Raw genomic sequence first — 14,828 nt, 5'->3', positions numbered from 1 at the left:
ACCAATGGGCTGTAATACTTCAAAATCTGATGCTTTAAAAAAAAAAAAAGTTTCTTGAAACTCCCAGGAGCTGCAGAACCTTGGCAGAAGTTTCCAATTTGATAAAAAGGTGAGAGGGCAAACGAGTGGAAAAGGAAGGTATTTGAACAGATGGCTCCGTAAGGGTGGAGAGGTATTTGGCACAGACATGGAGGTGCTAGACTAGCGGACACTTTTTTTCTTCTTCTCCTTTGGCCAATTTTACACAACAATGAACTCTTGTCAATATGGAGGAGATTTGATAAGATAGTTCAAGTGATGCAGATCTTGCAGCCAGATGTCGACACATTCAAAATGATGCTCTGTGAGGTTCCAAGCCAGGTGTTTTAATGTTTCACATTCATGACCGAATACACGATGATTACCACACCCAAACAAAATGACCAGACCAGCAAAGAACGAGCAAATAAATCTTACACTATCTTCCATAACAATTTATTCAATGATTATGAATTATCTTTTGCGAGAAGTGGCTGGTTATGCATCAGCTCAAAAGTGAAACAAAAGCCAAATTTCATGGATGTAAAATTTATAATGGAAAAGTGAAAAATCCAGCAATGACGAGATGTTGTAATTTGAAGTTTTGGAAATTCGAGTTTTGTTTCACTTTAAATCACAGGGATCAGCCAGAACACTGAAAATCCTCCCGTGATGAAAGCAAGGAGGAACTAGAACGGGCACTCAGTAGAGCGCATACCTTCGCCAACGCTACATTTTGCCCCCCCCCCCAGCAACCGTTGATTGTGAGGGTATTTAATCCCATACCACATCTGCCATCTCATATGTGTTATGATGGCTTAAAAACATTAAATTTCCTGCGTCATATCATATATCACAAGATTGGGCATTGAATTCACAACATTTTGGCAGTGGTTGCATGCAAATTGGATAAAAATCGACCGCACTATGGCAAAATGACAATTTTGACCTTTTCATGACCTCGACCTTGACCTTTGTACTCTTAATTTTGAAATTGGTATTAGAGTGTGGGGAACAGAACAGTCAACATTTTGGTGTTGGTTTCATGCAAATCGGATAAGAATTGACCGTGTTATGACTAAAACCGCACATTTTGCAATGTCGTGACCCCCTCTGACCTTTGACTCCCAACCGCTAATAAGGGTTATTACGTCATTGTGTCATGTCACATATCACAAGATGGGGCATTGAATTCTGAACATTTTGCCATTAGTTGCATGCAAATTGGATACAAATTGACCGCGCTATGGTAAAAAGACGATTTTGACCTTTTCATGACCTTGACCTTTGACCCGATCACTCCCAAAATCTTATCAAATGGTCCTCGGATAATAACCAATCATCCCACCAAATTTGCTGCGATTCAGTTCAATACTTTTGGAGTTATGTGAATAACAAACAAACACACATATTCACAAATGAATTAATAAATACACAGCGATCAAAACATAACCTTCGCAACAAAGTTTGCGAAGGTAATAATTACCTCCACCACAAAAAGGTAGACGGAGGTTATATTTCACCCGTCTCTGTCTACGAGCAGAATATCTTAAAAAGTTGTGGGTGGATTCTGACAAATTTGGTGGACAGGTTGGGTGTGTAAAAAGGAAAAATTGTTTCAATTTTGGTGAAGATCCGATTCCGGATACGATATATATATATATATATATATATATATATATATATATATATATATATATATATATATATATATATATATATATATATATATATATATATATATATATATATATATATATATATATATATATATATATATATATTTTTTTTTTTTTCCTCAAGTCATTCTTCACCATTGAGAGATGGAGCCAAAAACAATGTCTTGCATGATACTTCAAAAAAGTTATGGACAAGTTATGACAAAAACCAGATAGATGAGTTGGTTAGATTACAAGAACAAGTGGATTCGATTTTGGTTAAGGGCCTGGATGCAGATCAAAAAATGTAAACTGTTCAGTCTGGCAGAGGTAGGCGCTTTACCGAGTGCATTTCTAGTTACTGCTTGGGTTTACCATGTGTGCAGTAATGTTGTTGCTCTTCAACTCCCCTCCCCTCCCTTCCCTTCCCTGCTCTGTTCTGTTCTGTTAATAAATGTTGTTTGTTAATGAGAACCTGTTTTGTGGATATTGGGCAATATGGGGGATCCACATTGCATAGTTTAATTGGCATATAAACCCGTATGTGGGAAATTGGGAATTGGCTCGATAAGGTGATATCAGTTAATATAGCCGGCAGAGTTCCACTCGGCTAATTTGGTACTGCCGTGCAGACTTGACTGCTGGCGCATATGCAAATTGAAGGCGTAAGTATGACCCATCTACCCCTCACTGCCTAATGAACACCCAGTCTGTGAAGACCCGTGCGACTGTTACACTCCGACACTCGCTACCAACAGCTAAGTCATATTTTTGTGGTTATGCATGCAGCAAAGCCAGTCTTGGTAAAGGTTAAATTTACACCGTCATGTCATTCTGTGGAGGTGATTACGAACACTACTTTATACCCCAAGTCCACAGTGGATAGCTGCTATGCCGTTTTTCACCCGAGTTTACGGCATGTGAGTACCGATGGCATGAACATAGCAACACAACACTCTCCACTACTTTACTCATTCAGTAATGAAAGACATTGCCCCCCCCCCACCCCAACCCCCAACTTATAAAATTGCTTGTTCACAAAATGGTAGCCCCTCTTTTAAGAACTTTACAAACTAAGATGTCTGATATTGCCTTACAATCATCTTAGCAGCTTTTGCAACAGACAAGCCAATGTAAATGCATAAAGACTGTTTTCAAAACATTGCAGTACCTCATCCCTTGTGCGCCATAAATAAATGCAAGGAAGACCACAGGGATCGTAACAAACCACCTAAACATGAGGCAGGGAACAGAGGGAAAGGAAGAGAGAAATAGATAACTGAGAGTTAAGCAAATCACAGACAAGTTGTATGGAATGAGATTAAAAAAAAGACACAAATTCGTTTAAAGAGCTGAAGGTGAATTGTGTGGGAGGGGATGAAAATGGGACAGACCTGAGCAAGAAGAGGTGCATCTGTCGTTAGCCTTTCCAGAACGGCTACAGCAGCTGGAGAAAAGCTATCCTCTCCTACAACAAGAAAAGTTTGAGAAGTTAGTTGTGTAAGCCTCATTTGAATTCTAACCCTCAATGAAGAAAGCAGTTAAGACAAGGGGGAAGAGAAAAAAAAATATCTTGGAATAAGCAAACCACACTCAAGCAAAATTTGGATCATTTAAGCTTCTCAGGATCGGTTGAGTGTCGGTTCAATTTCACAAGAAATATCTAATTCTGGGGGAATCATCCCACCCGTGAGAATGGGATCTTTGCCAGCAATCTGAAATGTTTCAAAAGTACATGCACACTATTCCTGGAGGAAGGATGACCATAGTTTCTCCAAAACCAGCATCACCAAGATATGGCTAATTTATCCAACAGCAAAGCAAGATCCACCCAGTAATATGCAACCAATTAAACAAAACAAAACAAAAAGGTCTTTTGGCCTGGATTTAGGAATCGCAAGAGTCACTGAAACAATGTTCCAGCACATCACTTCCCACAATGCACAATCAAAATGCGATACTTCATCAGCTCACTTCTTACAATACCCACTGGTTTCCACTTCAGGCACTGCATCCTCCACACAATATCCTCAAAAGATTATTTTAACATTTAAGATGACCCTAAACATCAATGCAACCAGCCCATGATGCGTATCAGGTATAACTTCCAGCTCACCACAATGCCTGGCAATTTGACTTTTACAAACACAAATAAATGCATTTCTGCAAGCAAATAAGTCAATTAAGCTGATAATAATGTCGAAAAAATTAATTAAATGAGGTAGAGAAGAGGAAGAGAGACTTAACGCACCAGGCAGAGGTGCAACATTTGAAAGACAGACATCAATTGCTTGGAACGGAAGTGATGCAAACTCTGTCCTATGGGGGGGGGGGAGGGAGGAAAAGCAAATTCATTGAGACAATAAATCCAAATATACTACAAAAAGAAAGAAATATGTGGAGAGCAAGAGAACACAAACATGGGCTGAGGAATGTGGGGGTTAAGAAAGGGGTGGGGGGGTTGGGGATCAGAGAAAGACAAGAGAAAACATCGAGACATCGTGGGTTGCTACCGAAGTCTTCGGAGAGATGTGGAAGGGAGCGACAGCACACGGCCATAATCGAGCAAACGGATTTGGGTGAGGGCTGGAGAAGTTAAGGGTGCCATGAGTTGTGCTCGAAGCCAGGAGTCTCCCACACTCACAGCACATAGGGAACCCACTATGGAAATGCGGAGGGGAGGTTAGATGGGGGTAGAGGGATGGATTATATTGTCCATCAGATACAACTGGAACAAATAATGATTTTTTGGCAGTGATAGTTTTTAAAAGATTGAGAAAGAAATGTGGAAGAGGAAGCATCACATGCATTTTGAAAATCCATTTATTTATTTTACACAGATGTTTATGATGGAATAGCAAACAGGTATAATACTGTAATTCAACTTTAACTTTACAATGCAATAAAAGCAGAAAACAATTACTCCAACATGGCACGAAGGATGGAATGCGAGGAAACCTGTGCATCACGAGTGGAAGAGTTCCAAAATAAGAAAGCCGGCATGGTGGATGGTGGAGTGGGTGAGTGAGAAGCTGCAAGGATGCAGTATATTTACATTCAGTGCTGTTTGACCATTTAATCATTTTAACAAAACACCACATTGAAGTTTCATTTGCTAGACTTGCATGTGAGACTGCCAAATGCAAAAGAGAATGTCTTTTGAAGATATCAAAGAAAGCTTGTGGAAAAGCTATTGACAGATCAACAATAGAACAGAGTATAACTGGTAGATGAGGGGCAGAGAATTTGGCAAGGAAGACAGACAAGCACCATCCCAGCAGCGTTCAAAAAGTTGTACGAAAGGGTATTTTGTTGGCACTCAAGAGCCAAAGTTTGTTTGCTCATTATAAACTTGGCAGGCTTGCATATTACATGCCATTTCAGAGTATAATACAGACCTCATTTAAATATGGAATTTAGCAAAATTAAGCTTGCAGCGTCAATTTTTTTTCCCCCAAAGAAAGTGACTGTGCATGTTGAAGCTGTGGCCTCATATTCTACAGAAGCCAAATAGCAGGCTAACTAAATTATATGGATATGAATCGCATGATAAGGACTCCAGGTAAGAAAAGTATTCAATGCTGATCTGATGAAGGGAACATCTTTCAATCCTGGCAATTTTCACAGTCTCATTCCAGAAAGATCACAAAACAAATCCCCCTACTTTTTGGGTCGCCCATAAGAAGAGCTTCTACCTCACGATCAGCCAAGACTTTCCCGGGCTGAACACATTGCAAAGCTGGCCCCAAAATCCAGTCGCAGACTGAGCATCTTCCGGTGTTTCATGGTATTCCTTGACAAACCAGAGATACTCACAGCCGGCAACAAGGCCTTTTGCCCATTGCTCAATGGAGTACTTCTTTCCCTTATGAACTGGTACCCCAGCATCATACAGCTCTTGTGGAGTACATGGAAATTTAAAATATCAACATCAATGGCATCTCTGATGACAAGGCCAAAGCACAAGGGCTGTTGCTATCACATTGCAGACAGGTCAGTAGCTTCAATTTTATATTCCAAAAAATTAAAATATAAAAACTGATGCTGAATTCCTCCTAAAATTCCAATAATGTTTTACTTTTTTTGGCAACTTTCTATTTTTACATATTGGCAATCCTATTTAGCACTTCTGGACCAATTAAAGTTAGAAATGAACTAAGTTTGTAAGTTATAGCTCTTTTTATGAACTCGTGATTTTGGTGTCCAACCTCATTAAAAAATCAAATCAAATTGCATGATATAAAACGAGACATAATTTGCTGTCACAACATCGACTGATGCCTCCATCCACATTAAGACTTTGCTTACTCTAACTTTGACCTCAATATCTAAGCTATACATATGTATCATGGTACATGTACTTGGTTCAACTCAAATCCCTACCTCGTTAACATTTTTACCTGACATGACCTTTGACCTCTTGACCCAATCATCAAATCAGTTAATCTTTTCATCATTACACAAACTTGTACCAAGCCTGCGTTGGATCAATTCAGCCGTTCTTTCAAGTCATCATGGAAACGAAAACCTGTCACAGACGCACAGACAGACGGACAACCCAAAAACATAATGCCTCCGGCAACTTTGTCAGCAGAGGCATAAAAATTGCACCACTTCCAACATCTGCATTTATCATTTTCATGACCCCCATACATGTGCCTCTTGTTGCAGCAACCTGAATTTGTAAAGCTGATGGGTTACCCTACCTCATTTGTAACAATAAGCTTTAACAAGGACAAATGTGTCCAAGAGCCGCGTCCTAAAGGCAATAACAACAACTTCCGATATTTCGTCACGTGCCTTGATGGAGCCAATAGCGAGACCAGTCAAGGAGGCTCCTGTTCATGACGAGAAAATTGTGTATTTACGAAATAACTACACATTAAATGGAATAATCTTTAAATAATAACTTGAACTTTTCGAAACTTTAAAGCAAATGTCCGAATATATTTAAAAGTTAATGATAGACGCTCTCAAAAGGCACCTCAATGCGAGGATGTGTACAGGTGTTTAGTATTTAAGGAGATCCGGATCTTGTATATAAAAGAGCCGAGTCGAAAAGGTTTTGTCTTCAGAAGAACAAGAAGAAGAACAAGAAGAACAATGCGGAGCTCTCTTAGAGCCAGCGTTCGCTACGCGAGACGCGGCTAAAAATCTGAATGCAGATTGCAATGGAAGCATAAGGAATCGTGAATACCCAATAAATATTGCACCAAACTTTTAGCCTGCAAGATCATGGCCTTGATTTTCTGGGATGTCAATGGAATGCTGTTGATCAATTTGTAAATCTTACAAAACCTTCGTGAGCCTCACTCTTCCACGAGCCAAGATTTTGTATCCAAATAAATAAATAAATACATTGTGTCTATACAGACATCAAGAGATGGAATAAGCAGACAAAGTACAGCTAAAAAGACTGTGAAAGTTAGCATTAGGGTAGATGTGGAGCATAATGAAGGTGAATTGGAGAGAAGACTCGTTGAGAAAAAAAAAAAAAAAACGTTCAGGAATTGAAATGAGGGATATAATGCTATGGCAACACCTCACCATTTAAGAGATTAGAAGAACCAGATATGACATACTTAGGGAGATATCACATCACAGCAAGTAGTAAAAGGGGGACAAAATAGTGCAGGTGAGCAGTGAGCAGCCTTGATTTAGGGCAGGCAATGAGGATTGCTAGTTGAGTGCGAGTGGCCTTGTGGGGCTCAAAAGGGACAAATGACTGAGATGGCAGCTGAAACAGCAACTAAGAAAGTAAAAAAAAAAAACCACGACTTTCATTCTCCATGCCCAATAAAAACTTCCACTCGTGGCCTATTTCGAACAAGTCAACTCAAAGCCCATTTTATGCAGCGCACAAATTTCCTTAACTGAGCAACAGGACCAAGTATTTTCATCCAATCAGAAACCAGTGTGTAGTGCTTGCAGTGACTATCATGGCTCCTGATTTGAAGAAAATGCATTCCGTACGCAGTCAGCCTGCACAGTGGAAAATGGCCAACATAGTGTTGGGCTCGTTACCCTCAGCATTTGACGACAGACAAGGAGCATTCATGGAGTGGTAGCAAATCGCCATGGATTGATGGAGTGCTGGGAGCTGGGCACAGGCTGGATGTCCAGAATGATGAACACTGATACGTACCACAGAGGAGATGCACACCACCCATACGCTTACAGCCTCACCCGCAGGTAAACGCATCTGCACACATAAGTAGTGTTCCATTGTGTCATGCAGGTGTGACAGGCCAATGATTACAATAAGAACAAGGACATTACATGGGATGTCACAGACAAGTCATTAAATGTTTTATTTTTATAAAGCAAGAGCCATTCCAATAAATGTCACGAGCCGGGAAGTTCACAACCATCCTTCATCCCACTTTTCTCTCGTCTGTGGTTTCCTGCGTTTTATTTTATTTTTGGCTTTTTCCTCTAGTTCTTCAAGATTGCTACCTGTCACCCACCTTTTCATTGTCTCTTGGACCCATTCCCGATCTCACCTACTCTCTCAGACTCCATAATCCCAATTCCTCTCTTCCTCTTTTACTCAAAAGTACATGTTTTTTTGTCAGATCGTTTTAACCTGCCCATCTATTAGTGATGAGTCGGTCAATCTGCCGGCTGCCATTCTGTTTATCTCCTCCAAGAGTCCTCACCATTCCATTCCCTTCTGAGAACATAATCTTTCAGATAAACTTTAACACAGAACTCTCACACGGTAATAAACACATGGTAAGGCAATCGTTTTCACAAACTTTGGACCATCGAGTTTGTTCTTGAGCATGGGCTCAACACAAGGCACACCCTGTATAGTTTAATTGTGATTGGTGAATGAGCACGCAAGGAAAGACTTACCCAAGATAGAGTGGGAAGTGTTGGGGCAGAAATTGACGGAAGGTGTGCTTGTGAAGCAATGTTCGCAAGATTCAGACTTTTGAACTTTTCTCGAATGAGGACCAGTGCTTTCTGCACCTGGCTTGGTGAACCTAGGAAGGTGGAGAAATTGTTGAGCATGGCAAATAACAAGTTAATACAAGTGGAGAGCAAAATAAAAAAAATTACTGGAGAAAATTGTAAAGGCACTCTGAAGGTAGAGCACACACCTCTGATAGGCTGAACAGTTTATGTTTTGTATCCTACTGATAGGCCAGATCTCTATCCGGATCTGAACCAAAATCTATATCGGTTTGTTCTGGTCACCGAACCAACTCATCCAACCATGTTTTGTCATATCCTGCTCACAGACAAACAGACAGACAGACAGGCAGAGACGGGAGTGAAAACAATATCCGGCCAAAATGTGGTGGAGCGAATTATGCCTTTTGGTATTACCTCCACCACCAAAGGTTTGCCTTACTAAAGGTGGGTTTTCACGGGACACGCGAACGGTTCGCGAAGGATGCGAATGTCGAAAAAAAATGGCAAAGTCCGACATTCGTATTTTAGGCTCCAAAAGTTCGCCAAACATGCGAGGGGGTTCGGAAGAGTCGTCAATTGTTCGCAGGAGTCGTTTTTTGTTCGGCCTGAATTTCAAACTTTTTTTGAAATTCCCGCCGAACAAAACAATTGACGACGCTTCCGAACCCCCGCGCAAGTTTGGCGAACTTTTGGAGCCTAAAATACGAATGTTGGACTTTGCCATTTTTTTTTTCGACATTCACATCCTTCGCGAACCGTTCGCGTGTGCCGTGAAAACCCACCTTTACGTTTCCTTTCCCATGACCATTGCTTTATTAAATACCAGCAAATACAACCCATCGCTTTGTTTATGGGAAGATCAAGACAGGGGTGGGAGGGGAGGTGGAGCAAGGAAGTGGTGAGGAAAGGGGAGCGAGGAAGGAAGGAGGGGAGAGAGAGAGTGAGGCCTCACCACATGTCGCTACACACTCTGAGTAGTTGGTTGGGAGGGGGGGTGAATGGGGTGTTCTGAACACGAGTTTGATCGGGGGACTTGAGGCAAAGTAGGGGGGAGGGAATGGTCCCCCTCTGCCGGCCTTTGTACAGGATTGAACAAAATTGGGTACGTTAAAACTGCACGTTCAAACAGGCCAAACTCAAAGATGTCCATGGGAGGTGGAGGGGCTTTGGGAGGAGGTAAGCGTGAGGAAAGGGGAAGGGAAGGAAGGGCGTTTTCCTTCAATCATCCAAAACGTTGTGCCATGTTCGTGCCTTTATTTAATTTCCACACATATGATAAGCTCCAGAATCCATTAACTTGACACGAATTGACCGAGCAGCAGTTCTGACTATATATATATATATATATATATATATATATATATATATATATATATATATATATATATATATATATATATATATATATATATATATATATATATATATATATATATATATATATATATATATATATATTGTTGTGGTTGACGAAATTCGCAAACCACCATTCAGGTCCCTTAGGTGAGATATCTCTAAGTATATGTGTAGTTAGGCCCAAACCCGTTGTTTCGAGGGAATAAATGTCATTCAGTCGGGCTGCGACTCTTCAGGATAGCCGTTTTTCTTTTACTATCTTTATTTTGGACCAGCCGCCATTACTACCACCACCAACCACGTCTCAACAGCCATCACAACAACAACCACCAACCACAACGCCGCTTCACAACAACCACCAACCACAACGCCGCTTCACAACAACCACCAACCACAACGCCGCTTCACCACAACCGCCACGACCTTTACCGTCACAACTCGCCACCATCGCATCCCCACCATTCTCGCGCAACTTGTGGGCACCGATACTGGACTTGTGCAGGGCGCGCACCGAGCAGCGTGTTCAGAGACATCACAGACTTTCCGAAGAAAAACGGATCAAAAACGACTCACGCCCACTTCTGTTCCGTCCTATCGGAGAGCGTGGGGCGATTTGGCCCCGCCTCCAGGGCGTTGGAGTGAGGTCGCGATATGCAAATTCATGGATCAAAAAGCATTCACGCCCACTTTTCCTCGGTCCAATGGGGAGCCAGTTGGAGGTGAAGGGTCGGAGGTAAAGGGTCAAAGGTGGGGGAGCGAGGCCACAGGGGATATAAACGGCTGCGTTCGTCAGTAAAGAAAGTGGAGAGTGGTGCGTTGGAACGAGTTGTCGGTGGAGCTGGGAAGAAGAGTCAGAGTTCGGAGGGGAGAAGTCAAGAGTGAAGAGTTGGGATGAGCCAAGAGAGGAGACGGAGAGGGCGATTAGATGGAGCTGTGGAGAGGTGGCGGCGGCGAAGGCGGACGAGGGGGTGCTCGCGTCGGTGCCGGGAGCTGCAGAGGGAGAGGCCAACAACGCTACCGAGGTCGAGGAGGAGACGCTCGTCGCAGGACCCGAGACAGGGTGATATCCTCCTCCCACCCCCCCCCCCGAGCATCAACAACCCCCTCCTGTTTCCCCCCGCGCTGAGATAGTGCGACAAGGGGGCCGCTTTGCGTCTCATCATCAGACGGGTAGGCCCGACACGGTCTCGGCCCCAGGCCCGCCTACCCCCCTCATCCTGGAGGGTGGTTCTCTTTTCTTTTGCTTTGGGAATATGTGTTGTCGGCGCCGTCTGTGAAGTAAAATTGTATAAGTGTTGCCGTGTGCTCGGTAGTCGGATAGCTCTGCATTGTGTTTCTCTTTTATATTTGCTTTTTGTGTAATATTGTGTTTCTTCTCCTTTTACATGTGCTTTTGGTGTAATTGTATATGTGTGCTTCCCGTTCATCGCGAAATAAATGTGAGTTATGTTGAACTGTTTTCCCGCTTCGCTTCGTCTTTTCTTTCATTGAATCTCCATCTTGCTTCACGTGGGGGGTTGGTCGTGGGCTAAAACGCCCGATAATTAGTCGAACCGTCAAAGCCGACGAATAACACCGCTCGGTTATCCCGATAGTACGGAACGGGTCGCTTAAGGTGGCCCGTGTCCGAGGTCGACCTGCGGCGAGGTGCGATCACCCGGTCTACCCTCCGTGTGGGTACTTAGGTAGGTCGAATTTGGCGAGCAACCCTATCCCACGCGGGGGCCGATTGGCACGATCGTGGTGAGACCGAAAGGTCCACCCGTGACTGGTTCCCGGCGTTAGTCCGAGAGGGTCACGACTGGATTGTCCGTCCGGTGGGCGACGTGCCGCGATTCGAGTTACGTGGCCGTTCGCACGCCGGCGGGCGCGAATCCGCAACAATATAGATATATATATATATATATATATATATATATATATATATATATATATATATATATATATATATATATATATATATATATATATCTCTTCTTCTTTCGGCTGCTCCCGTTAGGGGTCGCCACAGCGGATCATCCGTATGATCCGCATAGTGATTTGGCACATGTTTTACGCCGGATGCCCTTCCTGACGCAACCCTGGTCGCCTCTTTCGACACAGGGATATGGTACACCTATTTTAACCGGGGTATACACCGGCCCAGTATACTGGTACTCATTTCGCCGACCTCGGAAGGATGACAGGCTGAGTCAACCCCCTGATGTATTAATTCAGTGGCCAACGGGGCTTGAACTCAGGACCTTTTGGATCCCAAGCCGCTGTCCTAACCACTGCGCCAACACCAGGCTTATATATATATATATATATATATACACACACGATTTGTCCAATTCACATATTCTTTGATACCCCTTCCTCACCTTGACTTCCGCAGGGTTGGATGGTGGTTTTGGGGGCGTTTGCGAAGGAAGGCAGCACGAGGCGAGGCGAAGGGAAGGGAAGGCAGTATGAGGTGAGGGGAAGGGAAGGGAAAGGAAGGCAGCATGTGGTTCTGTAATGTTGTGGGGCGCATTTTCCTGGCATGGTTTGGGTACAGTCATTCTCTTAGAAGGCAAGGTCAATGCCAATTGCTACTTAATGTTACCGAGTGATCATTTTCACCCCATATTGCAGCATTTCTTTCCTGCCAGGAGGGGTGTCTTCCAGGATGACAATGCTCCCAACCACAGAGCACGTGCAGTCACCCACTGATTTGATGAGCACGACACTGATGTTATCCATACGCCATTGCCTTCTCAGTCATCAGATTTGAACCCAATTGAGCATTTACGGGATATTCTGGAACGACGCCCGAGATATCATTTTCCACCTCCATCAAACAGGTATGAGTTGATTGACTTTCTTGTGGAAGAATGGTGCCGCATCCCTCCTTCAGAATTTCTGATGCTGGTGGACTCTATGCCACGGTGCATACAGGCTGGAATGGCCACCCGTGGTGGCCCAATGCCTTATTAAGTTATTTTGCAATGTTTCCATTTTTTTTTGTCCACTACATTGAGTGTAATGTGTGGTCGCAAGATCCTGTACGACCATAAACAAAGAAAATAAAGCAGCCATTTGACCCATCATTGCCTTACTCCCGAGTTAATTCTTGCAACAGCTTCAAACAATTTTGATGGTTTTCTATAATCTAAATAACCTGATGGCGATGGGATAAACAACTTGTTAATATCAGCACATCTTTGTACAAAATAATAATTCTCAGAGATTCGTGAAAAGGAATTGTGAAACAACTTTTTATGGAATAATAGCCAGAAGAAAACTTTCAAGTAATTTATTTACTCACTATTACTTTCCATAAATATACATCAAAAACTATTCTTCTCAACGAGACTTTCTTCTACTACATTCTTAAAAGCCTTTCACAGTTCCTTGCAGTTTTCCCAAAAGCTGACATGTATTTCGTTTTGCTTGCAAAATGTTCAATCAAAATTTTTTTCTATGTGATGAGATCCTGAGAAAGTCAGCCCTCCAATCAGTGAAGTCTGTCAAATAACTGATAAATTTTAGCTAAAAGTGAAGGAAACTGTAGTTTACAAGCTGAAAAGAGAGATGAACATTTCTTCTTACCCTCCATGTGACAAACTTGGAATGCAGCCACCTGAGGGACCTCACAGACGAACATGGATGCTCCAGACTCTTCCATCAAATACTTTATGAACCCACCAGCCTTTCCAATAAGCCTTCCAACCATAGACTGCACAAAATCAATGAAAAACCAAACATTACTCATTAGGGTGAGGAAGATTGGAGGAGAAAGAGTAAAGAAGCAAGAGGATACAGTGGAGAGAATGGAGAGCTGAAGAATTCCTTTAGGTCATTATATACGAGCAAATCCCACCCGTTGCTTCACTGACAGGAATAATAAAAGGGGGAGGGGGGGAGAAATAGAAGGGGGAGAGAGAAGGGTGGGGGAGAGAATAGAAGGAGGGGGAGCAAGGAGGGATGGGAAAGAGAAAGTGAGAGGGGTGGGAGAAGGTAAGACAGTGTGAGATGAGAGGAAGAGAAAGCAGACGTGTGGTGGAGCATTAATTACAACGAGCCGAAACCCCGTCACAGACTGATTCCGTTCATTCAACCACCCTCACCAGCTCAACCACACTTGAGGGACATGGACCGGACAGGGCTTGCTTGCCCCCGCCCCTGCCCCATTCCCCCCCGCCTCCCACTTGCTTACCCCCACCCAAATATTGAATTACCCCGGCCCCGCCTCTTCACTCCCCGCCCCCCCGTCTCTTGATTCCCTGCCCCACTTTCCCCCGTCCACCCCTCACACTCAACCTCGCCTAATTCACCCCAGCCCCCGCCCACTCATCCCCCGCCACATTTCCCCCATCTCCCACTTCCAATTTGCTTACCCCCGCCTAAAAATTTGCTTACCTTTCCCCCTGCCTCTTCATCCCCCGCCCCCACCTCTTCACTCCCTGCCCCCTTCTCTTCATCCACCGCCCCTGCCTCTTCACTCCCTGCCCCCGCCTCTTCATCCCCGCCCCCACCTCTTCACTCCCTGCCCCCGTCTCTTCATCTCCCACCCCGCCTCTTCACTCCTCGCCCCCGTCTCAACGAAAAGTGTTTATTCTGCTTCAAAGTTGAAAGTTGACTATTGCCACTATGTGCGATGCACTCTTACAGGTACGAAGTTTCTTTCAGTCCAGGTCACAGTACCGAGAAAAACGTGACGCAACCGCGAGGAGGAGCACAAAATTGGTCCTTCAGTATTAATATATAGATAGATAGAAGATACAATGTTTCTTGTTACATTTTTTGTGTCAAATTCACATTCTGAGGTAGTCAGCATGTGCAGAAGAGGGTTTTACATTGCAGACGCTATTTTCGAGGAGTGGAATTACACCTCTCAGTGGTAACGGTCTG

General features: G+C 43.3%; 1 protein-coding gene across 11 annotated transcripts in view; it reads right to left on the bottom strand.

Annotated features, from left to right (window-relative positions):
* LOC147034378 (uncharacterized) overlaps positions 1-14,828 on the bottom strand; it is a 34,815-nt gene that overhangs the window by 607 nt on the left and 19,380 nt on the right. For 9 of the 11 annotated variants that reach the window (XM_085881859.1, XM_085881884.1, XM_085881867.1 and 6 more), the window contains exons 4-10: positions 13,527-13,653; positions 8,535-8,665; positions 7,701-7,878; positions 4,190-4,337; positions 3,928-3,995; positions 3,071-3,144; positions 2,848-2,907 (exon numbers count right to left, since the gene is read on the bottom strand). In XM_085881859.1, the coding sequence (XP_085737985.1) occupies positions 2,848-2,907; positions 3,071-3,144; positions 3,928-3,995; positions 4,190-4,337; positions 7,701-7,878; positions 8,535-8,665; positions 13,527-13,653 (786 nt within the window). Of the gene's footprint in view, positions 1-2,847; positions 2,908-3,070; positions 3,145-3,927; positions 3,996-4,189; positions 4,338-5,831; positions 6,205-7,700; positions 7,879-8,534; positions 8,666-13,526; positions 13,654-14,828 lie in introns of those variants that run through there. The other 2 variants (XR_015058371.1, XM_085881926.1) reach the window with 2 other exon arrangements.

Source organism: Eptatretus burgeri, chromosome 1, assembly GCF_056783735.1.
Source record: "Eptatretus burgeri isolate ZD-2024b chromosome 1, Ebu_testis_v1, whole genome shotgun sequence".
NCBI classification, from domain to species: Eukaryota; Metazoa; Chordata; class Myxini; order Myxiniformes; family Myxinidae; genus Eptatretus; species Eptatretus burgeri.
The sequence above is the reverse complement of the archived record's forward strand: the minus strand, read 5'-3'. Positions and strand labels throughout refer to the sequence as shown.